Below are 26,699 nucleotides of genomic sequence, written 5' to 3'. Positions count from 1 at the left end.
CAGGTTAAAAAAAGATTATTTGTGAATACATAATGTATTAACCACTTTCAGGATAGAAGGATGGTTTTACCCAGTATAACAAAAAGCTTTTCTGAACAGGATTACCAACACACTTTTTTTTTTATACTGGGTGAATTGGTTCTTTCATCCTGAGAGTAGTCAGTACATTGTGTATTCAGTAAAGGAGGTTAAAAAATAGATCTCTGTGAGAGCTGCAGGTCTGTAAAAACTCTGACCACCAAAGAGCAGAGGTTTTGGTCCTGCCCTCACCCCACTCTGCCCCTCAAGTTCTGGGGTATCACCTTTTGCATTGATTGTCCCACATGACAATCATTCTGACGCGCTCACGTAACGCCAGCGTGCGCTTACGTTTCATGTTAGTTTCCGCTTGCTGGCTGTGCATGTGCACTTCTAGTGTTAAGTATCCATTTAACTTAGCGATTAGCTTAGCGGTTAGCTTTGGTGTTAGCCGTCCATTGTGGCTCTGCTGCTCACACCATATACTTTGAACATGGCCGAGACTCACATGAAGCAAACCGTGTACAAGTTAATGAGAAAAAGAGGAAGATCTCAGTATAAAGAAATAAGACCAGAGTGGATTTGGGAGATTTTTTCCCGAAGAGCAGGTAAGACTGTACATGCACAGTTATTCAAAAAGGGACTTGGGGAAACTTCTGCAAAAATAGCCAACTCTGCCTTTAAGCTTGAGGTCTTTAATTCATGCCCGAACATTTTACTTCAGGATTTTGTTAGAGTGCAGAATTCATGGTTCTTTCCAGTTCCAGAAGAAGCAAACATGCCCCAAAACACCCAATGTGACGGTTGACGAGTTCTTTGTCTTTTGAATGGTTGTGTTCTTCAACTCTCACATTGATGCCATTATTCTCCAGTCTCTGTTTCTTGTTGAACTCTTAAATTATACCAGTGAGGCTTTGTTATGGGTTCCTATCTGGCTATCTAGATGAGTCATTGATTTTGGTAACTGGCAACTTCTGGTAAGGTTCACCATTGTTCCGTGTGATCTCCATTTGTGGATAACGGTCCTTGCCTTGTCTTGCCTTGCCTAGCAGTAGTCAGACCTTGCTTTGGTTAGGAAAGCTGAAACAAGAATTGTGGCAATGGATTTCTTTTTATTCATGAACAAATAGTATTTTAAAATGTGTTTTGTTTCTCTTTATGTACCTGGGTTATCTTTCTCTGAAGTTAAAATGTCTTTGACAATCTGAAGCTTTTAGGTGAGACCCTAAAGTCAACGATAACTAGTGGCTAGTTTTATTTATTTACTTTTTTGATTGGGCTTTTCAGGTAATGTGCATGCAGAGTGGATTTTTTTATTTTACATTTCATCATCACATTATGAATTAGCAATCTGTTGTGAGTGACATAATATGTTAGGGGTTATTCATTATTAACTGCAATTCATATTCAAATGTATTATTAATTCAATTGGAGGCCGTCAGGGGCTAAACTTTGGTGGCCTAAAACTTCATTAGGTGTCTCAAGGCAAAGTGGAAGATAGCTTCCTTCTTTGACAGGGTTCTTGTCTCTGGTGTGAGTTTGTGGCGGGTCAATCCCAACACGGCAGCTGATGACAATGCTGACGAAGGTGGTGATGATGATGATGACGTACAGAGATGCCTCTGTATGCACGCGTGTGCAGGGGATGTTTGAAAGAATTCTGAATGTATAAGAGTGGACGAGACGTGATATACATGAAGCCACCCCCCCCCACCCCCCCCACAAACCAACCCTGTGCAATAAAAAAAAATTGCTTGGCTATATTTGGAGAGAGCTGATGTCACAAGTGGTTTGAGCAGAGAGCTTATAAACGGTGACAGCCTGACAAACCATCGGACTGCTCCACAGACAGACGAGGACCGAACGTAACAGAGAGTAAGTACCTTACTGATCTTACATGTCTTGTTTTCCCCCACTGACACCAAATGTTTGTGCTGTAAGCTTGGACTTTAGTGGATGTTTGTTCTGGTTTTTGATGCAACATTTCAGCCAAATCTGCTGCTCTGTGACTTTCAGTATAGGTGATTGGAAACGTATATATGGATGCAAATTTTAAATTAATAGGAATAGCTGCTTTCAGTGGAAATTATTTCAGAAATAACATCAGTTTCATGTAAAGATACAGTATGGTACATGTTTGTAAATCATGACAAAGATAGATGCTTAAATTTCTTAACTGATATATTGAGACCTAAATAAATGGACTCGTTGAATACTTTATAAAATCACTTTATTAATTAAATCCCTATATACCAACCCCATATTGGACTCCATTTCATAACTTTATATTAAACTCTCTTTTTTAATATAAATCTCTATTACAGTTTTACGTTATTGAATTGTTTTCTGCTTTTTCAAGTGGTTGTTTTCTTGTTTTTCTTTCCATTTATCTTTTATCAATTTCCATTTTGCAGAGTACAAAAAACAAAAAAAATCTAAAAGCATCTGAAAAAAAGTAAATACATTTTTTTTTTTATATTTGAACGAGCTTCACGTTACACAATACAGGTGAATGATGTTGTGTGGAAGTAACAGATTTCTTTATTCATTCATTTATTTTTAGTTTTTTTCATGAATCTTTTTCATATAGCGGTAGTCCTAACCGAATAGTAAATAGTAAAAGTCTGACTTAGATGCAAACCCTTGTGTTTCTGCAGGAAGACATCAGCATCATAAGCAGCATGTATCACCTGAGGGTGCCTGTGTTTCTCATCACGGCGCTTGTACTGCTCCGCTGCATCGCCGCCGCTCCGAGCCACAGGTGAGCAGCCATGAGCTGAAAAACCTACGAGGTGGAAAGCAGTTCTGAGACTTTGCTGAAATATTGATCGGATCATTGCAAAGTGAACGTAAATGATTATACAGAACCACCACTTTGATGTAGAGATGCTGTAATGTGCTGACTGGAAGGCAGCTCAGCTCATGTGTGGAACTGTGGAGCTGGAAGCGCCTCTCTCGCAAAGCACTCCATTGTGCAACACTAGGATGGCTGGCTAAGTGGCCACTTTCTCACATCTCCTCCTCTCTCTCTCTCTTTCTCTCTCTCTGTCTCTCGGGACTAGTAGATGGTTTAAAGAGGGTATCATCAGCTTGAAATGCTTTGACCCTTTTCCATCTGTAATCCAGGTACTTCAGCTCCAGCTCCTCCTCCGATGACGAGCAGGAGAGTGCTCTTCCAGACAACGAGAGCTGGTCCCTGCCTCAGCTAATCTCTGACTCGTTCCTTGGCCTCATGGGCGCACGGCCACAGAGAGGGCTCACAGCAATGAACAGGTGCGCGTTCCCGGGGTGTTTTGTGGGGCGTTATTGTGCGGGGGGGGAAACATCGCAGCTTCAAATGTTTTAACGAGACGTTTTCTCCCTTTCAGTCATCACTTACAGAAGAGAAAGTGCAACACAGCCACCTGTGTGACCCAGAGGTTAGCAGACTTCCTGGTCCGGTCCAGTAACACCATCGGAACGGTTTATGTTCCGACGAACGTGGGATCAAGCACCTACGGCAAGAGGGACCTACAGCACTCCCCCAGCTACCTTTCTTTCTAGTACAAACTGGGAGGACACCACAGCACGCCTAGTGATATAACGATCATGTGTAACCCTGAATGTAAGAATGATGACTTTGGTGATAAATGTGGACCCCAAGAAGATTTTTTTATTGTTCCTTCATAAGCATCAAGAAACAGTGCCTTTGATTTAAGCCATCTGAATCGATGTATGTTTTCTTCCAGCTTTGTGAACCTTGTAAATCGTCTCCCCCACACACAGCACCAATAAAATGAGAAAAAAAGCAAACAAAAATAAAGCAATTGCAAAATATTGAGTGACAAAGAAGAAATGTAAAGCCCTTTAATATAAGTCAGCTACCATGTTTTGATAATAAAAATGTTGAAATGTGCGTTTGTATATTTAATGAGTTTTAAGAGGCACGTCAGGGCAGCAGCATGCAAGAACGTTCTGTTTCAACACAAAACCGGCCCACTAAACCAATAAAAGTATTTCTTCCTGAATAGGTTGGAGTAGAAGACATATTAAACATATCTCTTTTAACTTGTTCGTTACTTAAGACAGATTTTGAACATGTCTTTGTAGGTCATGCCAGTGAATAGGCCATTTACAAGCATTTGTCAAATGTTGCAACCAGTAACCTTAAAAATATCTGCTCCAATGCATAGTTACCCAGCTGTGGTATTTAAGCAAGGGGTCTTCAACCTTTTCATTGAGGCATTGTGCAAGGACCCCTTTCCGTGTTATTACGGGGAAGGGGGCATCATGTACAATTTTTTTAACATCTCTAGACGTCAGTGCTTAGATGAAAGCGTGGGCACAAGCAATGGAACACTGACGCTAAGCATAACCCCAAATAGGTCAAAAAGTAGGTGTAGGTCAACAAAGTTTGACGTTATCTAACAACGTGAAAAAATGAACTATGCATACATTTGATCATACCAGCAATTTAAATGTGTGAATAAGAATATTCTACTCTTTAGCTGTCTAAATCTTGCGACCCCTCTGTGCTACCTTTGCGGAAAGGAAAGTTGATAAGAGTAGATGTGGAGATGAATGGAGTGAAATACAAGAAAACCCCAGAAGAAAACCTTTTAGAAGTTGCGAAACACTTCAGAATGGGAGAGAGGTTCACCTCAGGACAAATCAGTTTGTTCTGTTTCCTAGACAGAGCCGCTAATGACGTATTGCTTGTTTCAATGTGCAGTGCTCTATTTGTTCTGTATAAAGTACTCCTTGCACAGCATGTTGGTGTTCAGCTGTGTCTCCCTGGAAAAAGAGATTGGTGGGGATGTTTCTAGAGTTGACGTTTTGTACTGCTGGTTTTTCTTTTCATAGAAAGCAAGTCTGACCCAGTGATTTGTGTAAAGCTGCGTCTCTTTCCTGAACAAACTAACTAATTGAACTTTTGTTGCCAATAATCATGTGTACTGGCCAATCAAGAACAAGAAGACCACGGTCATTGAAGCAGCTTATGGTACCTTTGGCAGTCTAAGCAGGTACTAAGTCCTGCTGGAAATTAAAATCAGCGTCTCCATACATCTTATCAGCAGAGGGATGCCTGAAGATGGCTGCATTTACTGTGGACTCCAGAAAACCCAGTGGACCAACACCAGCAGATGACATGGCACCCCAAACCATCAGTGAGTGTGGAAACTTTACACTGGACTTCAAGGTGGATTCTATGCCTCTCCAGGTCCAAACTCTGGGAACTTGATTTCCAAATGAATGCAGAATTTACTTTAATCTGAAAACAGGTCTTTGGAGCACTGAGCAACAGTCCAGTCTCTTTTCTTGTTTGTCTGGGTAAGACGCTTTTAGCTTTTGGTCTGTGCATAGTGGCTCTTGAGGCACCGACTCCAGCCTCAGTCCATTTCTTGTGAAGCTCCCCCAAATTATTGAATGGATTTCACTTGCCAATTCTCTCAAGGCTGCAGTTCTCCATGTCGCTGCTGCTCTTTTTCCTACCACATGTCTTCCTTCCGCTCACCTTTCTGTTAATATGCTTGGACACAGAACAACCAGCTTCTTCAGGAATTATCTTTTGTGACTTACCCTCCTTGTGATGGGTGTCAATGTCTGTCTTCTGTCCACTCAGTAGTCTTCTCCATGATCATGTTGTCTACTCACCCAGAGTAAGAGATGGTCTGAAAGGTTTCCTATAAATTTCTGAGACACTAAATTTTGGGTTTTAATTATCTCTTAGACATAATCATCAAAATTACAAGAAACAACGGCTTGGAATGTATCACTCTATATGTAATGATTCTGTATATATAGTTTTATTTCCTATATATATATATATATATATATATATATATATATATATATATATATATATATATATATATATATATATATATATATTGAGATGTATACTTGTAGAAATTGAACCGACATGTTTCTTTGTTATCCCATTTACTTCCTATTTCTGTTGTGCATCAGTTTAATAAAAGAAGAAATCTTAAGTCTTTAAAAAAAAATCTTTAGTCTGACGCAATTCAGTTTTTTTAATTCTTTGCAACAACAGAGCTAAGCATTGATTGTGTGTGCGGCAGTGAACCGTGTCACACCTTGTGTTTCAGTCTATCACGCTAATAAACTTCATTAATCTTTAATATGTAGGTACATTTATTAATATTTATTACGTCAGTAAGTGCTCATATAGGCCAGTATTTTGAATAAGACACTCATTTCCCACTCAACTTTAATTAATTTTAAATTAAATGTCATCTGCAAAACATCTTCTGTTTGCACAGTTATGGGAGATTATGTTATAAATCTAAATGTGCCTGCGTCTACATAATATAACATTTAATATCAACAATGAATATGAAAATAAATTCAAACAAAACAGCACAAGGCTATCAATTACATGATCAAGAGTCCTATAAATCATTTAAGCCCACTTTTCCTCATTCTGTCGCTGAAGTCATGTGGTATGCAGCGAATGCATCTAGTGCTTATTAGTCATTGTTTACCCACATTACCTTTAATGGCACAACTATAATCACAATGTTGTGTCCCATATAGTCGTGTGTCGTCCTCCTGTGGTGCTTACTCAGGGTAATGAAAATCAAGAGCGGAACTGTGACGCACGGCATCAACCCCTGTTTGATTAGCAGTGACCTGATCATCTCAGATGCTGACATCAATACCCCCGCGTGTAGCTAACACCTGTGTAAAAGGCTTTTCAAAAATAGAACAAGTGGTGGCTTTTGCGGATGAGTCCAAAAAACAATGCAGCCATTATCCGACAAACACTCCCCGACAGAGAACGGGGATCGTGTCAAGATCTGTCGATTGCTTCATGTGAGGCCCGCGAATGGCTCGGTGCCTCGTCTGTTGCCGGGTTGTTTGTCGTGAAAGAGATTGTGGCTGATGAACGCTTTGATGGAATTTCAGCTCTGTTATGAAGACTTATTTATTTGAAACAGCGAACTGTAATTTACGCTACGTGGTAGAAACCTACCCAGCCTCGAAAAACACATTCATTACCTCTTGAACTTTTTCTCATATTTTTACATCATAACCACAAATTTCAATGTACTTTATCTGAATTTTCTGCAAGAGACAAACACAAAATAGAACATTCAGTAACTGTGAAAATGTGTGGGACAGGGTGCAGTGTTTGCAACATTTTTTTTAATTATTTGAACAGAGTAGTGTGCTGAATACATTTGTATTTAATCTCATTTACCCTGAAACTCGTCAATTAAAGGATAAACTAATAATGCATATCACCCCTAAGATACTTATAGACTTGAACCTAAGGAGGAGAAAGGGACCCTAAATGTCCAGACCTAAATCTATTTAAAAAAATATGTGACAAGACTCAGACATCTTGTTCACTTTCCATCCAGTCTGACTTAGCTTAAGCTGTTTTGCAAAGAAGAATGAGCAACAATTTCAGGCTCTCTAAAAAAAAAATATCCCAAAACAGTTGCAGTTGTGAATGAAACAACTGAATGCTCTGAAAGGTAATGACTCAGGGAGGCTTAATGCAAATACACACCCCACTTTTCATATTTATTCAAAAAAGAGAAAGCTGTTTCTTTTAGCTTTCATTTCATTACTATGAACTACTTTGTGTTAGTCTATCACACATGATCCCAGTAACACACATATACGTTTATGGATGTAACAAGACAAAATGTGGAAAAGTTTAGACGCATCAAAACGTTTGCAAATCCCTGTATATGTCTTTCAGAGTTAAACAGAAACATTTAAACAATAAGCAAATGCACCTATGTTTTATTGTTGTTATGCATCATTTTTAGGAATAATTCATGACACAATTAGATGAGTGTTAACAGTTTGCACACTACTACAATTGGAGAGCAGAATCAAGACAGTATACAGGATTTAATCCATTTACTTGATTTAGGGGATTTGGATTTCCAAAAACAGCATGTAAAATTTGAAAAACAACTGAGAGTAATGTAACTAATGTAAGTGCTTGGCTGTTGCACGCGTAGCAAATCTATACCATAATAGTAATAAAAGCCAAATAATCCAGACTCGTTTCCTAATATGGTGGGACAGTGACTGGACTGTGGATATACGCCTATCCACAAACCTTAATGAAATGAAGCAATACCACAAAGAAGAGTGAGCTGAAACATTCTTATTTGATTTTTTTTGCAAGGTCTTTACTTCAAATCAAAGCAGCTTCTCTACAAACTGTTGCTGTTTTTTCTGTCAGTTTTTCCAACTGAATGTGGCAAATGTGACTACAGAGCAAGAGTAATATTATTGTTTTGTGTGTTTATTTTGTCTTGAAAAATCATATCCCTTGCCCAAAAAATAATCAATAAAATCGCACGGAGACATTCGTAAGCACTGTCTACAATTTAACAACAATGTCAAAACAAATAGGTAATATAAACACTGAAATATATCAACCACCCTCACAAACAGAGAAACATGAGCAAGAATTGTTGAGAAATTGATGTAAACAAAAAGCAATGTGATAGATTGCAGAATTTTTATAGGTGCATTTATACTCATGTTTCAATTTAAATCACAATTGGAATCCATTTTTGTAGCTTTTATTGTCATTTTGGTATTCTTGAATAGTTATTTCCATGTCTGTCTGGACTTTTTTGGCACTGATTACTAACTGTACAAACATAAAGATCCTGACGCCATCTACTGGAGAAAAGATGTAAACTGCAACCATCACTGACATAACCTTAGTTATGTGTGGAATCTCGTGTTGATATATCACTTCGTACGCGTTATGCATCGTAACCATACATTTAATTTCTAAACGTATTTGTGCTTAGTTTAAAATAAATTATTATCCGTACTTGTTGCGCACTTTTGAAAAAGAATCCCTTCTGCTTGCCGTACCTAAATGTAAATACGGAAGTGACGTGTTGAGACGTTACACCGCAGAGTGCTGAAACAGGCTTGCTATTTTTACCTTGAAGTAGTTTACATTCTAAGACCAATGTTTAGTGTTAAAAGTTGTCTTGAAGTTTATTTATTTTCGGATTAAACATAAAAAAGGCTTTAGGCTGTTTAAACTTCTCCATGGGTTAAAGGCGATGCTTTCTAAAGAGCTAGTTTTACTGTTAGCTTGGTAGCTTTACGAGTCATGGAGAGTAAAAAAGAGAAGATGTTTAAGTTTGTGGTTGTCGGAGGAGGCATTGCGGGAGTGACATGCGTGGAGCAGGTAAATCTGAATATTGCTAAAGCAAAGGCCTGTTTTCATTTCTTTTAGGAATATTCACTGCATTTGATCGACTCTAGTCCAAATTATAGTATATTTAGATTTGTCAAATATGGACTGAATTGCTTGCATTCATCTTTAACACCAAGTTTGTCATCTGTAATAATCTATTTTTATTTGTGATGGTTCCTCTATCATGGCCACTACACATAAAATGCATCTCTAAAGCCACAAACGTTTCAAATTTGCATTCCACTTTTAGGAATGAAGTCAGGGTCTAATGAAAGTGTTGGAGTGGCATAAAGTAAAACGGTGCAGCCGCTCTTCTGCCTCTTCCTGTGCACTGCTGGTCAGATTGCTGAAATAAGGCTTTAACGCCTTGTTGCATACAAGAGAAACTCACTCTTAGGGACAGCATTTCCAGAGACAAAAAACAGAAACAAGAAAACACAGAGAGTCATAATGCAGAAACTGAACATGACCTCTGATTCAGGCAACCTTTTTAAAACTACAGGTGGCAAGATGCAAGTTTCGTGTGGTGTAAATACCACGAAGCTGTGGTATTAATCAAAAAAGGTTTTGATTTTGAAACATTGACTTGAGCAGAAATATAGGATAAACACTGGTTTATTTAATATTAGTTAACAAGTAAACGCGCTCCTTTGGTTTTACGCCATGGCGGTCTGTTCTGTGTCATTACCTGTTTGTATTTCCAAACCGTAGAAATATGGGTTCCTTGTAAGCTTAAGAAGAACCAAGAGTCTTTTTTTTCACCAGCATGTCTTACCACGGTGACATTTCCTTTGAGGCAGACACTGGCTTAGGATGTGCACGGATAACATGATACACAGACACAACAGACTTTTTTTCTGGAGTTTTTTTTTTTTTTTTTTTTTTTTTACAGTAAAGCATGCAAGTTTGGGTCAGAGTACAAGAAGTCTGATATCACTCCCTTTTGCGAACGATACAATCCGCTGTGGTGCTACATGAATTAATCGCTCCTTCAATGAATTTGAAGTAATGAAGCAATTTTTGTGCAGAGATCTTCATTTACAGAAATGTGCAAGCAAAGGGTTGGTGCCTTTTTAAAATATGTTGAGTCGTGTGCAGAAACAAATGGGGGAGAGGTAACGCAGCATTGCTTGGTGCTCCGTACAGCCATGAAAAATGTGTTTTTTATTATTATATTTTTTTGAAGGCATCTAATTAAACTGACTTAAACAAAATCCTCTCCACTGGCAGCTATCATCTCAGTTTCCATCAGAGGACGTGGCTCTGATTACAGCAGGTCCCCACATAAAGGCAGTGACCAACTATAAGCAGGTGGGTAGTGGAACTCGGGGGGTTAGACTGCCTCTGAGAGAGGTATTCTTCTTCATGTAGATCCTGATACTTGTCCTGTTCATTAGGTGTCCAGAACACTGGAGGAGTTTGATGTGGAGGAGAAACCATCCAGCGTTCTGGAGGAGAAGTTTCCCAACCTGACTGTCATCCACTCTGCTGTCAAATCACTCCACACACATTCACATGTAAGGAGTAAATAGGTGTAATAAATACATAAATACCTGTTATTCCTAATAAGATGTTTGGTAATTTCACATTTCCTCAGAACCTTGATCCTTTTCAGCCTAGTAGCGCTCCCTTCTGGCCACGCAGTTTCAGCCCATAGGTTAACAGCATAGCGGAATAGGTAAATGTTGGATTAATGTCTCCACGGATTTCCCTCTGTCTCTCAGTGTGTGGAAACCGCAGACGGTCGAGTGTTTGGGTACAAGAAGCTTTGTATATGCAGCGGTGCCCGTCCAAAGCTCCTGAAGCAGGAGAACCCTCATGTGCTAGGAATCCGGGACACAGACAGCGCACAGGTACTATCTAATAATAACTCTGTTTTAGGGTTTTTTGGGGGTGAGGGGGGAGTTCTGCATCTCTGTCTGAATGTTCCTACTTAGTTGTTTGAGTCAGATGTTCACATTCATCGTCATCATCTTTTAGATAAATTTGGAAATTGGGCCTAAATTTTCACTAGGATTGCGATTTGGAAAGCTAATGACTTTATTTTGTATGTACTTTGGTTTGTTGTCCCTTTGCAACACAAAATATGAAACGTATTGCTGTCGATTCAAGGTGCCTCTGAAAACTTTAAAGGCACGAGCTGGGCAATATATCGAGATTTTAAATATACTAAGATTATTTTTTTTAATAAGTAAAGGATGAGACTGTATCGTATATATTTAGATGGTCTATGTTGTGTTAGAATTATACTTTTATATATTCCAATAGGTTACTTTTCAGTTGTTCCTCGTATTTATCTACAGCTGTTTGTTAAAAAAAATGTGCCTGTGAGCCATTTGGGTTAAAGCTTTAATTCAGAGATGCCTTTTTATAATTACTTTATGCAAAGAAAATCATCGAAATAAATAGCGTATATTGGCATTCAGCCTAAACATATCGAGACATTAATTTTGGTACATATCGCCCAGCCTTGCTCCTCCTTTATTATTCCATCCACTTTCTGCAGGGCACCAGTGTCGCATGTAGCAGAACAGATCCCTCAGCATGATGCTGCCACCACCAGCAGCTAGCGACTGCTAGTGCCAATCCTGACTCCTCCAAAGATTCTCCTGCCTAAATGTCTCAATGTCTCAATCTTAGCCTCGCCTAATCATGAAGCTTTTGTCCAGAAGGCAGCTGGCCTGTCCATGTGGGCAAGTTTCAGTCGAGCTTCAAGGTGACGGTTTATGAGGAGGGGCTTCTTTTTTTATTGCCACCCTCTCATTCGATGTTAAATTAACTTCACTGTGGACAAACACACTGCTGTACCCGCATTTCAGTTGTTCTTAAACATCCTAATTCCTTTAATTTAAGGGTAACAGTTTTGGTCAGATAGTTGAAATTTGGACTCAAGTGGGGGCTTCAACTGAATCCCTGACATGCATCAAAAGTGTTTTTTTTCTAGGATGACTTATGCAGGCTGACATAAAATTTTTGAAATGGACCCTGATCTAAACCCTGTAATTCCCATGGTGGCTGCATGTAAACCTTTGACCAGAGCACCTTTCTAGGTACATTAGATTCAACCTTTAACTACAAGTTGGTGTATTAAAGAAATTATTAACATTTCCTGTAAATTATCAAACTTATCAGTAAAGTTTGAAAGAATCCCCTCTTAATATGAGGTTGCGCAACATTCTAGATGCCTTTCTGTTTGGGTTCCAGGAGTTCCAAAAGCGCCTATCCAAAGCAAGGAGAATCGTTGTTGTCGGAAACGGAGGCATCGCCTTGGAATTAGTGTAAGTCCACAGCAATGAGCCATTGCTCCTCGTTCTAACCTGCAACTGGTGCCTGCGTTTATTCAGCTGGTATTAATGAGCGGGCGGTTTTCAGGTATGAGGTGAAGGGCTGTGAGGTGATCTGGGCCGTGAAGGACAAAGCCATCGGAAACACCTTCTTTGATGCCGGGGCGGCGCAGTTCCTCGTCCCGTCGCTCGAGGCCGACAGAGCGGAGTCGGCCGCCCCGTGCAAGAGGACGTGCTACACCACGGAGGAGCCGGCGCCCGAGGCTGCGCAGACCTTCAGCGCAGGTGGTTGTCGCTGGATGTGGGGAGGAATATGTTTTTTTGCTCTTCGCAGGGTTTCTCACATGTGGAAATAGACGCTGCCTCATTCCACCTATATACTCTAAATCGACAGAGACGAGATGAACTGGGGCAATATAAATAAACTGAATTGAGTGTCAGTGGGTGTTTTTCACCCCCACTATCACACCTCTTTCCTCCACTGTTGCTTATTATACATTGAGCTGCAGACTCACAAAAAATAGCCCATTTGTCGCCTTTAAATACACAATCGTAGCAATCAACTTCAAGGCGTACATCAGATTTTTTTTTTTTGTATTAAAATAAGTATATTTTATGTATGTTTTTAAGAAATTCGACCCCTTTCCCTTCAGTTTGAGCTACAAGTTTTTGAGAGCATGTCACTACCAGCTATGCGAATGCACCGATGGACATTTTTGCCCATTGCTTTTGGAAAACGCAGTCAGATTTAATGAATATATCTTTTGACCCCACCTCCTAAATTTTTTTTTCTATCAAAATTTAGCTTGCACTGCAAAAAGGGAACTAAAAGTAAGTAAGAATTTCTTGAAATGAGTGTATTTTTCCTTGATTTGAGGAGTTAAATGAGACTATTTGCCAATGGAATGAGTATTTTTACCCCTAAAATAAGATTAGATATCCTGCACTTGAAATAAGATGGAGTTAAATTGTTCCTATTTTAAGTGCAAAAATCTTATTCCATTGGCAAATAGTCTTATTTAGCTCCTCAGATCAAGGAAAAATACACTGATTTCAAGAAAATTTCACTTACTTTTGTCAGGATTTGTCTTTGATGAACCCAGAACCACACACACAGGACTAAAGTTGAGGAGTTTTATTGACAGGTTTGATGGGATGGTGGGTGATGTAACCAGAAATCCAGGAACACACAGGTACAGGGGTGTAGATGAAGGCAGGAGCTGACGGCTTGGAGAGAGAGTTCAGCTAAGCTGGAAGGCTTGGCACTGAACCGAGTCTTCTCAGAGTGGCTAGTCAGGTTAGCAGAACTGTGGGGACACCAGGACACAGAGCAGAACCTCTCCAGGAGCAAACAATGAACGAATAGTCTTTAGAGTGACTGGCAGGACTAACCTTAACAACAGGAGTGAAACAAAGCTTCCAAGGCAAAACGGGAACTGGCACGGAGAGGTGTGGAATGATGTCGGACCGGCACAAGAGTGAGACAGAGGGAGGCTTAAATAGGGAGACTAGGAGGTGAAATGCATCTGACTGATTACCAACAGGTGTGACTAATGGCTGTGGGAGGGAGAGCTGGGTGAACTACAAAACAAGAAAGAGGCCAGACAACTAAAACCATGACACTACCCCCCCCTCAAGGCCGAACACCGGACGGCTCAGAACCTCTTACCCTGGGTGGGTGGAGGGGGTCTCAGGACGGCGGGCACAAGTCAAAACAAGAAACCAAGGAACCAAAAGGTCAAGAACACTGGGGAAAACCAAGGGGCCAGACCACAACCAGTGCGCGGCACACCAGGAAAAGGCACGAGCGCCCGACAGCGCCGGGGGGAAAAGCAAGCGCTTGACAGCGCCGGGGGAAAAAGCAAGCGCTTGACAGCGCCGGGGGAAAAAGCAAGCGCTTGACAGCGCCGGGGGAAAAAGCAAGCGCTCGACAGCGCCAAAGGGAAAGAACGGGCGCACGACAGCGCCAAAGGGAAAGAACGGGCGCACGACAGCGCCAAAGGGAAAGAACGGGCGCACGACAGCGCCAAAGGGAAAGAACGGGCGCACGACAGCGCCAAAGGGAAAGAACGGGCGCACGACAGCGCCAAAGGGAAAGAACGGGCGCACGACAGCGCCAAAGGGAAAGAACGGGCGCACGACAGCGCCAAAGGGAAAGAACGGGCGCACGACAGCGCCAAAGGGAAAGAACGGGCGCACGACAGCGCCAAAGGGAAAGAACGGGCGCACGACAGCGCCAAAGGGAAAGAACGGGCGCACGACAGCGCCAAAGGGAAAGAACGGGCGCACGACAGCGCCAAAGGGAAAGAACGGGCGCACGACAGCGCCAAAGGGAAAGAACGGGCGCACGACAGCGCCAAAGGGAAAGAACGGGCGCACGACAGCGCCAAAGGGAAAGAACGGGCGCACCACAGCGCCAAAGGGAAAGAACGGGCGCACCACAGCGCCAAAGGGCAAGAACGGGCGCACCACAGCGCCAAAGGGCAAGAACGGGCGCACCACAGCGCCAAAGGGCAAGAACGGGCGCACCACAGCGCCAAAGGGCAAGAACGGGCGCACCACAGCGCCAAAGGGCAAGAACGGGCGCACCACAGCGCCAAAGGGCAAGAACGGGCGCACCACAGCGCCAAAGGGCAAGAACGGGCGCACCACAGCGCCAAAGGGCAAGAACAGGCGCACCACAGCGCCAAAGGGCAAGAACAGGCGCACCACAGCGCCAAAGGGCAAGAACAGGCATACTGAAAACACCAGGGCTCAACAACACACGCTGGAGCACAACTGGCATACAGAAACGCCAGGGGAACCCGGGGCGTGAGGGAAACGCCGGGGCGTGAGGGAAACGCCGGGGCGTGAGGGAAACAGGAACATCCAAAACGCCGGGGAACCGAGAAACAGAGGGCGTCCTAACACGCCGGGGAACCGAGAAACAGAGGGCGTCCTAACACGCCGGGGAACCGAGAAACAGAGGGCGTCCTAACACGCCGGGGAACCGAGAAACAGAGGGCGTCCTAACACGCCAGGAAGCCTAGGAAACTAAAACGCCAGGAGACAAAGGGCGTCCTAACACGCCAGGGACACACAAAATCTAAATACTTGGGAACGAAGAGTGCGCTGGGCAACAACAGGCTGGGCGCACCAGAGGGCACAGACGGCGACTAGGAAGTGCCGGAGGTCTCTGGCGGCGGCCTGCGTGCGCTGGGCAGCGACAGGCTGACGCGCCAGAGGGCTCAGCCGGCGACATTGGAACGCCGGAGGGCTCTGGCGGCGCCTAATCACAGAGAAAAACAAGAACTAAGAGGACTAGGTGAAAAAAACAGACACCAGGGGAAGTCAAAGCAAAATAAAAACTACTGAAGGCTAGAGGGGTCTAGGCGAACCTAAACAGGGCAAAAGACATGGGTGAACTACAGGGACAGGGAATAACAGGGGAACTAGGAGGCAAAACAAAAACTAAGGAAGCTCGAACCAGACAAAGTAAGGAGCGTAAAGCTCAAAACCAGGGATAAGAAGCCTAAGGAACGCTGGGAACTAAAGGTTTTAACAAAATAAGGGTTAAACCAATAACTGGAAAACAAGGCATGAACTAAATTATAAAGCCAAACTAGAAAACTGGGGTAGGGATAACACAAAGAAAAACTAAGCAAAAACTAGGAAATAAAACTAAAAACTAGGAAAGGAACAAACACTAAAGAAAAACTATAAAACTAATGCAATACCAGAAAACCAAACAAAGAAACTAGGGGCCGAAACGGTAAACTAATGTAAAAACTAGATAGCAAAAGCTAAAGTAACACAAAACAAAAGCTGGAAGACTAAGGCAAAAAACAAACAAGGATACTAGAGCAAACCCGGGACTAAAGGCAGGTCTAGAATACTAAACAGTGCTAGAAAAAACAAAGCAAAGGAAAAACTAAGAACTCTGAGACAACAAGGAAACCTCCGAAATAACTCTCATACAAATGAATGCTAAATAAATCAACACTAAGGCCGAGCTCTAACAAAAACACCAAACAAGCACTGGCCTTAAGGGCGCAGGCAAAGACGGCTGCTAAGCCACAAAGAGTCCTCGAGGAGGTCGACCAGGCCGAGGCAGGCGGCGAAGCAGCATCGCCCGTCTAAAGACTCGAGGAGGGCGGCCCCGACGAGGCAAAGTCAAGCGCCTCGGAGACCGCAGTCTGTGACTCCGGTCGAAACGGAAAGTCAAAGGGGAGCGTCGTGGAGGACGACCCCGGCGAGGCAGAGTCTGGAGGTGCGGAGACCGCAATCTGCGGCTCCGGCAACACAATAGAGTCCGGGGGAAACGTCGCGGAGGACGACCCCGGCGGGGCTGAGTTAAGTGGCTCAGGGACAACAATCGACGGGCCCGGCCGGGTTCAGAGGTCTGACGCGGGCACCGCAAACGACGGCCCCGGCCGAACAAAAACAGGCGTCGCAAACGGCGACCCCGACCAGAAGAACAGGGAGCGAGAGTTACGTCACCTGAGGACCCATATTGTTGCGAAGTAACTCCCTCCGTGGCCTCGAGCTGACGCAGAGCAACTTCCTCAGTGACTACAGCCGGCGGGTCCTTTTCCTCGTCGGCCGGCGGAGCGGCTTCCTCGTCGGCCGGCGGAGCGGCTTCCTCGTCGGCCGGCGGAGCGGCTTCCTCGTCGGCCGGCGGAGCGGCTTCCTCGTCGGCCGGCGGAGCGGCTTCCTCGTCGGCCGGCGGAGCGGCTTCCTCGGACGCCGGCGGAGCGGCTTCCTCGGACGCCGGCGGAGCGGCTTCCTCGGACGCCGGCGGTGCCAATCCTTCGGAGGTCTCGGATGGAGATGGACAAAAGCCCTTGGCGGCTTCGGGCGGAACTATCCTCTCTGCTACCCCGGGCGCCGCCGGGCTACAGGCTTCGGAGAGCGCCGCCGGGCTACAGGCTTCGGAGAGCGGCGCCGGGCTACAGGCTTCGGAGAGCGGCGCCGGGCTACAGGCTTCGGAGAGCGGCGCCGGGCTACAGGCTTCGGAGAGCGGCGCCGGGCTACAGGCTTCGGAGAGCGGCGCCGGGCTACAGGCTTCCTCGGTGGCCTTGGACTGAAGCTGAGCAACTCCCTCGGCGACTTTGGACGAAGGCGGAACAACATCCTCTGACGGGGGCGGAAGAGCTCCCTCTGAGACCTTTACACGCTGGCGTCTGCGCCGGGAGGAGCCAGATGGCGTAGCAGAGGCTGCTTTGGAAGCAGCAGCAGACCAGCAGGGAAGGAGGTCGTCTCGGTCACCGTAATAGAAACTCCACAGCTGTTCCTCCTCGACGTGTGGGGCTCGGATAGGTGGAGTGTTGAGCTTTACTCGGGGGACCAGCTGTGAGTCATAGAGGTGACGACCGAGACGACAAGACGCTGAGCGGCTTCTCTTCTCGTGCTTCGGGGTAGCCGAAACAACGCCCACATAAGACATCTGGGGAGTGGAGTCGGCCCTGATCGGAGGCGCAGGATCCTGGACAGAAGCCGCCTTGGCGTACCTCTCTCTTCTCAGGCGTTCGCACATGTCCAGATATGCGCGGACCTCCGGGGTGTCAGCCCCTGCAGGTAAGTCCCATGTGGTGTCTGGGTTCATCCTTTGGCCGGTCCGAACTGTCAGGATTTGTCTTTGATGAACCCAGAACCACACACACAGGACTAAAGTTGAGGAGTTTTATTGACAGGTTTGATGGGATGGTGGGTGATGTAACCAGAAATCCAGGAACACACAGGTACAGGGGTGTAGATGAAGGCAGGAGCTGACGGCTTGGAGAGAGAGTTCAGCTAAGCTGGAAGGCTTGGCACTGAACCGAGTCTTCTCAGAGTGGCTAGTCAGGTTAGCAGAACTGTGGGGACACCAGGACACAGAGCAGAACCTCTCCAGGAGCAAACAATGAACGAATAGTCTTTAGAGTGACTGGCAGGACTAACCTTAACAACAGGAGTGAAACAAAGCTTCCAAGGCAAAACGGGAACTGGCACGGAGAGGTGTGGAATGATGTCGGACCGGCACAAGAGTGAGACAGAGGGAGGCTTAAATAGGGAGACTAGGAGGTGAAATGCATCTGACTGATTACCAACAGGTGTGACTAATGGCTGTGGGAGGGAGAGCTGGGTGAACTACAAAACAAGAAAGAGGCCAGACAACTAAAACCATGACAACTTTTAGTTCCCTTTTTGCAGTGTGGTCCATTTCCCAGTCACCTATCACTAGCTTCCCTGTCCCTGCCGAAGAAAAGGACCCCCACAGCATGATGCTGCCACCTTCATTGTTCATGGTGTGTGTGAGCAGCGGTGTTAGTTCTCCTCTGCGCTGACCTATCTGCTGTGTTCCTTGGTCTTTGTGACGCTGTTTGTTCTCAAATGTACGCTGACCAACTTCTAACTAATGCACTCACTGCAAAAGGGGAACTAAAAGTAAGTAAAATTCTCTTGAAATGAATGTGTTTGTCCTTGAATTGAGCAGTCAAATAAGATGATCTGCCAACAGAATAAGACTTCACACTTAAAATAGGAACAATTAATCTCCGTCATCTTATTTCAAGTGCAGTATATCTAATTATTTTGGGAGTCAAAATACTCATTCCGTTGGCAGATAATCTTATTTACCTGCATAAATCAAGAACAAATACACAAATTTCAAGAAAATCTTGCTTACTTTTGGTTCCCTTTTCCAGTGCTGGAGTTTAGTTGTGGCTTTTAGAGTGAAGGGGACTGAACACACAAGCATGCTAAACGTTTTAGCATGCTAAACCCTTTCCTTGCACATGTTTTGTTTGTATTATATAATTTTGAGACAACATCTTGCGGTCTGTCCAGGGACATACATTGAAGATAATCCATCCTCATCTATCCTGTATTTTTTTGGCCTAAAAAGATGTTCGCTTTTTTTAAGGTTTCACACCCTGTCTGTACTTTTCTCTACCACCCAATTTAAAGCCTGCGTTTTATTTTTTTTTCATTCCCAGATGAATATTCCCGCGGGCAGAATCCTGGTACCGTGGAGTCTGGCAGTGCTCTCGGCCCGGATTGGCATCGCGGCATCGAGCTGCAAGGAGCTGAGCAGGTTGGGATATTGTGTGTTTGTTGTCCGCCTTAAACAACAATCTCGTCCTGAGACGCCTCTGCGACCCTCTTGTATGTTTAATATTTCCTGTTTTTCCATATATCCCTCCACTTTTCCTGTCTCTGTTCAGGTGACCCGCAGAGTTTCAGTGGAATACCAGTGTGAAGTGGATCAGATCCTCACCTCAGAGGAGTTTCTCCTCTCCTCAACGCCAACTCTAAAACCTGACACTGGTGGGAACTGGATTTGTTTCTTGAATCCGGGCCCTACCTCCTTTTCTTCCTTTTTCTTTTTTTCTGCCCCCCTTGCTGTTTTGGCGTTTTTTTCCTCTCTTTCTCCACTCACCCCTGCTTTTCTTCTCCCTCTGCAGGATCCTGGCCGGTTTACGTCCTGCTGACAAACGGCAAGACATTTGGCTGCGATTTTGTCGTCAGCGCCACCGGGGTCGTTCCGAACACAGAGCCGTTTCTCCACGGCAACAACGTGAGAAAACTGAAGACGCATGCCTAAAAACCGGCTCCATCGTTGGCCGCCGCACCCAGCGGTCTAGACTATCTCATGGATAAATAAGTTCTTCTTCACTTATAGACATATTTACTGCCTCTGCTTTGTTAAAGTCTATAAGGAGACACAACCATCACACATAGGTGGAAGAAGATCCGCCAAGGCCCACACAGCAAAAAGGGAACTAAAAGTAAGTGAAATTTTCTTGAAATTAGTGTATTTTTCCTTGACTTGAGGAGCTAAATGAGACTATTTGCCAATGGAATAAGATTTTTTTGCACTTAAAACAGGAACAATTCATCTCCATCATCTTATTTCAAGGGTAGGATATCTAATTATCTAATTTTAGGGGTAAAAATACTCATTCCATTGGCAAATAGTGTTATTTAGCTTCTCAATTCAAGGAAAAATACACTCATTTCAATTTTTTTCTTACTTTTAGTTCCCTTTTTGCAGTGCAGGCTTGTCTTTAACTGGAAACTACTTGACCAGCGTCACCGTCCACAGAAACAGAAGCTCCTGCTCTAGATTTTGACTTCTGTAGCAAAACAAACATGTCAAGGTGGCGCTTTCAAACCTAAGAACTGTTCCCACCATCAAGCATGGAGGAGGCAGTGTCATGTCGTGGGGATGTTTTTGTGGCAATATCATTGCACAAAGCAGGTGGAATAATAAAGATGAAATGCCTCCAACTCCTTCACCAACATTCTTAAATCAACTGCTTGGTGGCTGAAAATTGGGCCATTGACATGAAATTAATTCCCATGATCTTGTACGCGTGACCAGAACTTTCAGTTGTGGAGCAAATAATTAAAATAACCAGCGTGGTTAATTTTCACATCAGTTTTCTTTCACAAACACAAAAAGAGTGATCAGATGTTATTGGTGATTGGGAACCTTTTCATACTTTTCCTGTTCAGTTTTCATTGGCAACTGATGGTGGCCTTCAAGTAGACGATCACATGATGGCCTTAGAGCCCGACGTGTACGCTGCAGGAGACGTGTGCACTGCCGGCTGGGACCACAGCCCACTTTGGCAGCAGGTGAAAGCATAGTTGAGCACAATAAATGTATAAATATCTAATGTAAAACGGTCAAAGAAAACAGTCCTCCGCTCCTGTGGGCGGGTTGTGTGCAGATGCGCCTGTGGACGCAGGCTCGTCAGATGGGCTGGTACGCAGGCCGCTGCATGGCGGCCGACGTCCTCTCCGAGCCGATCGAGCTGGACTTCTGCTTCGAACTCTTTTCACATGTCACCAAGTTCTTTAACTACAAGGTAAGCGGCGTTTAGCGGCAGGATAGTTATTTAACCATCTGCTGAGTGCAGAGCTGTAGTTTTCTATATCTCTGAAGACGCTTGAAGGCCGTGTTTTCAGTAATCCATAGTGTTTCTGCTTATTCTTCAGGTCGTCCTGCTGGGGAAATTTAATGCCCAGGGCCTGGGGTCCAATCATGAGCTGCTTGTTCGTTGCACCAAAGGCCAGGAGTACATCAAGGTCAATGATGCTAATAAGAATAGTAAAAAAGAAATCTGTTATTGTCTAGTTGACTTGTAGTTGTATATTTCTTTAATGCAGGAAGGACTGAAATGTCCAAGATTTTTCTTGTTACAGGGATTTGGTTACTTGAGGCACAGTTTAGCAGACTACAAGCATCTTTGTATGGCAACCAGATTAGTCATTTTATTCTGAATTCACTTTTATTTTCCTAAAGCTACAATTTTAAAAGAGCTATATAACTTGCATTGTCATTAATTTTCGATACCTATGAAAAAATAATCTGATGAATTTTTTTTAAAAACATAATGTATTTTTTTATACATTTAGAAAAGTATTTCTACACGCTAAACTCTTCTGCTGTTTGCAGCCACAAACGGCAAAGCATTGTATCTGGATTTTGCCATTGCCAGTTCTTCACACAAAAAGCTTGGTGATACTCCACGAAGTGCATTTTCCAAATCTCGTCCCAGACTTTATATTAGAGTTAGGGCCGAACTTTGACTGGGCCGTTCTAACACCTAAATATGCATAATTTGACCAGTTCTATTGTCGCTCTGGTATATTTAGGCCCGCTGACTTCCTGGAAGGCAAACCTTCCCCTCATTCTCAAGTCTTTTGTGGTTTGCCCTGTAGATGGCTCCTTCCATTTTAGATCCCCTCTGAATAATAACGCACCCTCACAGCACGACAGTGCCATCACCATGAGAGCTGTTTATCATTTTTCTTCTTCCTCATGATTATGCACTGTTTTGCGTTGGTCCGTCACAAATGAAATGCATTCTGTCTGAACCACCTAGCCTTCCTGTCTTTCTGTTTATATATTTATTTTTTGCTCTGTTTTATTAATATCAAATAATATAAACAAGATGATGCAAGGAAGGGTGGAAAAGGAGCATTTATTTTATGGATAATCCTCTCTATACGATGCTTTCCATGTATGTTTTTTTTTTTCTATATTATGCTTGTGATAATATGTAATAAGTATGGATGTTGTATGGGCTTCATGTAATGTTGGATGAAACCAAGTGCAAATTTCCACCTATGTAGACAATACATTTTTCATACTTTTCTGGTTGTAACATGAGAAAATGTTAGTTTTACGTTCAAGGCCTATTCACTTTTCCAAAAAAACTGCATGTAATCGTAAACAGAGAGGCTAATCTCCGTTTTTGATTTGATTTAAATTTTACCAGGTGGTCCTCAGCGGGGGCAGGATGGTGGGGGCAGTGCTGATTGGAGAAACTGACTTGGAGGAGACTTTTGAAAACCTGATCCTCAACCAGATGGACCTGACGGCGTACGGGGAGGAGCTGCTCAACCCCAACATCGATATCGAGGACTACTTTGATTAATCGCTGCTGACATGTTTGGGACCCTGGAGCCTCCGATGAAGCACAGAGGGCTCCTTCATTGTCCGGAGAACAATGAGATTTGCTATTCTCACTATCCAAATTTCAGAATGTATACTTATTTTATTATCAAGAAGATAAAAATATGTATTTCTGACTAATTGAGCCCTTTTGCTTTGGTTACGTCCCCCATCTTCTCCAACTCATTGATCATTTGTTGTTGAATTAATGCAAAGATGAAGGCTAATTCAAACATAAAACCTATAACCTTATAACCATTGGCCCTACAACCCGCTGTCAAAATGGGACACTGGGTTATTTCAGGATTGTCACGTAAATAAATAAAAAAACACTGTGTGCTCAAATGCCCATAATGTTCTCAAACCTGTCGGGGAAAGAAAAGTCTTGAAAAAACAACACTGGACAGTGTTGTGCACATGAATTCTCATAATGCCATACTGTTGTTATGGAAGGTTTACATGTTAAAAGGTAACTTTGTATCAGTGCAAATTTATTTTTGTGCTATAATTATTTAAAGAAATAAATAATTTAAAGAAAATATGCAGGTTTATTGGTTTCTTGATTGTTGCAAATGTATGCATATCTTAATATTAATCTATATACTGAGATAAATGTATACCTCTAGCATGTTGCCTTATGTTTTGTCTTATAACAGGTACTTTTAATTAATGTGTTTATGAGTTTTATGTTGTTGCTAAAATTTGAAATGTGCAGATGGTTTATTTTACAGATGTGTTTGGTCTAATTGATTTGACTGGAAATTAAAAGTAATGTCTGCATTTTCATCTGACTCTTGTGCTAAGCTAAATTTAGATGCTAGTCAACTAGTCTACAATCTCAGTAAAGACAAGCTCAACAGTATACTTTCTAACACCAACATAACAAAAAAGCACTCAGGAAAACAACACCCAACCCAAAACATATAGACAAAAAAAGCCAATTTAGTTAAAGTTGTACGTCATTGAAGGGTATAATATGTTTGGGATAAGCTAAGTATCTCTTAGGATCTTAAAATGACATCCTGGTTCAGCGTGGCGGTGGCAACATCATTCCTGGGGAATCCTGGCAGAAATATAATGCTGAATGCATATTTGGGATGAAAATTGGATTTATGAGAGAAGACCAAGGTTTGAATGTGGAAAATGTATCTTGTGAAAAGTGCAACTGAGCATTAATTTGAGGATCTTGTGTTTTTTGTTTTTCTAGAAACGGTTTCCCCCTTTGAAAGTCATAGACAAATTGTTATTAGGCTAATAAATCAATTAACTCCACCACTACCTCATTTTAATTAAAAGGCAATAAAACTAGAAAAGTATGAAAGGAGGTGACTTATTTATCTAAGCACTGGATTGCACTCTGAGCCACAAGTGGTTTGAAAAACCAAATCCCTTATTTGACTTCATACTATATTTTTATTGCCCTCCTCCCTCAGCACATGTCGTTTATCCTGATCAATGACTCTTTTAACTCCACTTCCAAAGCATACTCTCATGTCCTCTTCAATTTTTACTCCAGTTTTTCCTTGAGTACAGCCTTGAAAGCTGACTTCAAAAATAAAAATAAATAGTCTGAGTTAAAAGCAATATCAGAATTAACTATAAAAAGACAAGAAAGGACAATAGCTTGTTGGTTTGCCCGAGCTCTTATGTTATATGAGCGTGTGTTTGCCGGATCAGTGACTTGGCAGCAGGAAGTTGCCAACAGTGATTAAGTGTGTTGGCTGACCTGAGTTGGTATAGTAACAAGGTTTTATGTCCTCTGGGTATTATGGAAAATTACCCAGCATGCATATAAATAGAAAAACGAGAGAGTGATCGCAGGGCAACTCCTCCAGGTTGTGAAGGATATACCTGTTGGTGTGTGTGAAGAGGGCAACCTGTTCATTGTCAAGAGGGAGAGTCAACAGAGGCGCGTTTCAAGATCCAATTAAAATCCCTGTTCATATGGAGACGACGGATTACAAGGTCACACGGTTGGTTTGGAGGGAGCTCAAGAAGTAACCTTTTCATTATGAGGGTTACTAGGTGACCAAGCGATCGGGTCTGGCATGTCGGGGAAGAACAGAGATGGTCAGTGGGTTTAATTGCTGTCATGGGAATGCAAAACGATTTCGTCTCCATGTAGCACTTTTCATATTTAAAAGGGCTAAACATCTTCCAATCCAGCTCATTTAAAAAGCACAATCTTTTGAAGTCATCATCTTTCACCCAGTGACTGCCGGAGATAGGCACTGGGCCCTAGGCAACCCTGCAAGGATAAGCTGCAGTGGATGATAGGTGGATAAAATGGCTCAACGAACATTAGCTTTGCAGTTAGGATAAGAAAACCAAAGAAAATGATACGGATCTCTGTGATGTATTTTCTGTCTTGATTCATTCACATTTTAGAAAATGTCTTTCCTTGAAGCTTTCTCGTTAATTAATAACCAGAAATGGCCGAGTTAAAAAGTACAAGTGTTTTCTTCCCATCATGCACGTGCCCCCTGCTTAAAAAGGCCACAATAACATCAGAGCTGACGCCTAAATTATCCTAACCTTGTTGGTTGATATGTGGGTGATTAACAGGATGCTCCAAGTAAATACCTGGTGGACATTGTGCATTATACTCTTGCAAAACTACTGGCGAAAAAGAAAAAAAGAAACATTTATCATTTTTATTCCACCTCATTAATAAGCACTTCTTTGCTTTTGTCTCTCTCAAGATATTGCAGTAACATACAGTGAGGTTTGCGATTGAAAGAGAGGGACAGCAATGCTTCCTCCATGGACTCGTTCCCTTCATGGAGAGAAATCCAATCCCCCTAATCAAAGATTCAGTGTTTTTAAATCTAAAACAGTATTTCCTTGTTGACATTTCTGATCTAAATTCACCACGAAATATAGCTTTTAATGTTGTTGTTTTTTTTTTATTATTATTATCAGATATCTACTTAAGGAATCTTAAAATCGAGAGTAGATTTTGTTTATTTCCCAAATACTGTTGTACTATGTAACCTAATATGATCGTTGATTGCCTATATGGCAAGGTAAGGCAAGGCAAGCTTATTTATAAAGCACTTTTTAGTAACAATATGGTTCTAAGTACTGTACATGAAAAAAAACATTACAGAGACAAAGGGAAAACATCAAAGAGAAAAGCACATTGCAGTGGAATAGAACAGCAGAGATATACAACAAGTTGGACAACAAACTTCAACATTAACATTCAAAGGCAACTCTAAACAACTAGGTTTTTAATGTGGATTTAAAGGAACTCTTGGTTCCTTTAATAATTCAGGGATTTATAGACTAACAGAAGTATTTTAAAGTCTATTCTCTGAGATACTGGGAGCCAGTGGAAGGACTTTAGAACTGGGGTGATGTGCTCTACTTTCTTAGTCTTAGTGAGGACGCAGGCAGCAGCGTTCTGGATCAGCTGCAGCTGTCTGACTGACTTTTATTGGCAGCCCTGTGAAAACACCGTTGCAGTAATAAATTCGACTAAAGAGAAATGCATGGATTAGTTTTTCAAGATCCTGCATTAGTCCTTTAATCCTGGAAATGTTCTTCAGGTGTTAGAAGGACAACTTTGCTGTTGTCCTTAGATACCTTTGAAGGGTCAGGTCTGATTCCATCACTACACCCAGATTTCGGACCGGAGCAGTGGTTACTAGTTGAAGACACTGAAGCTGTGTGCTACCTTTTGATCGCTCCTCAATTGGTCCGAAATTTATTATACTTCGGTTTGATTAATATTCAGTTGAAGAAAAGTTTGGTGCATCCATGCATTGAATTGCTG

General features: G+C 42.7%; 2 protein-coding genes across 4 annotated transcripts; both read left to right on the top strand.

Annotated features, from left to right (window-relative positions):
- The first annotated feature begins 1,731 nt into the window (after positions 1-1,731).
- LOC105936323 (islet amyloid polypeptide) lies at positions 1,732-3,913 on the top strand. 2 transcript variants are annotated; one of them, XM_012877090.3, is made up of 4 exons: positions 1,732-1,893; positions 2,676-2,779; positions 3,145-3,291; positions 3,387-3,913. In XM_012877090.3, exons 2-4 carry the CDS (start codon positions 2,700-2,702, stop codon positions 3,559-3,561), a joined length of 402 nt encoding a protein of 133 aa, XP_012732544.2. In that variant the 5' UTR covers positions 1,732-1,893; positions 2,676-2,699; the 3' UTR covers positions 3,562-3,913. The 2 variants fall into 2 exon arrangements, with proteins under 2 accessions (XP_012732544.2, XP_012732543.2); XM_012877089.3 differs by having other exon boundaries at positions 1,732-2,779.
- Positions 3,914-8,877: 4,964 nt separating this feature from the next.
- pyroxd1 (pyridine nucleotide-disulphide oxidoreductase domain 1) lies at positions 8,878-23,462 on the top strand. 2 transcript variants are annotated; one of them, XM_036149189.1, is made up of 13 exons: positions 8,878-9,202; positions 10,442-10,522; positions 10,609-10,728; positions 10,936-11,064; positions 12,416-12,489; positions 12,584-12,780; positions 19,452-19,549; positions 19,680-19,782; positions 19,917-20,032; positions 20,974-21,096; positions 21,192-21,329; positions 21,460-21,549; positions 22,746-23,462. In XM_036149189.1, exons 1-13 carry the CDS (start codon positions 9,125-9,127, stop codon positions 22,902-22,904), a joined length of 1,506 nt encoding a protein of 501 aa, XP_036005082.1. In that variant the 5' UTR covers positions 8,878-9,124; the 3' UTR covers positions 22,905-23,462. The 2 variants fall into 2 exon arrangements, with proteins under 2 accessions (XP_036005082.1, XP_036005083.1); XM_036149190.1 differs by having other exon boundaries at positions 19,920-20,032; positions 22,746-22,904.
- The last annotated feature ends 3,237 nt before the right edge of the window (positions 23,463-26,699 follow it).

This window comes from Fundulus heteroclitus, chromosome 17 (genome assembly GCF_011125445.2).
Source record: "Fundulus heteroclitus isolate FHET01 chromosome 17, MU-UCD_Fhet_4.1, whole genome shotgun sequence".
Lineage (NCBI taxonomy): Eukaryota > Metazoa > Chordata > Actinopteri > Cyprinodontiformes > Fundulidae > Fundulus > Fundulus heteroclitus.
Note: the sequence above shows the minus strand (reverse complement) of the source record. Positions and strands in the feature narration are given on the sequence as shown.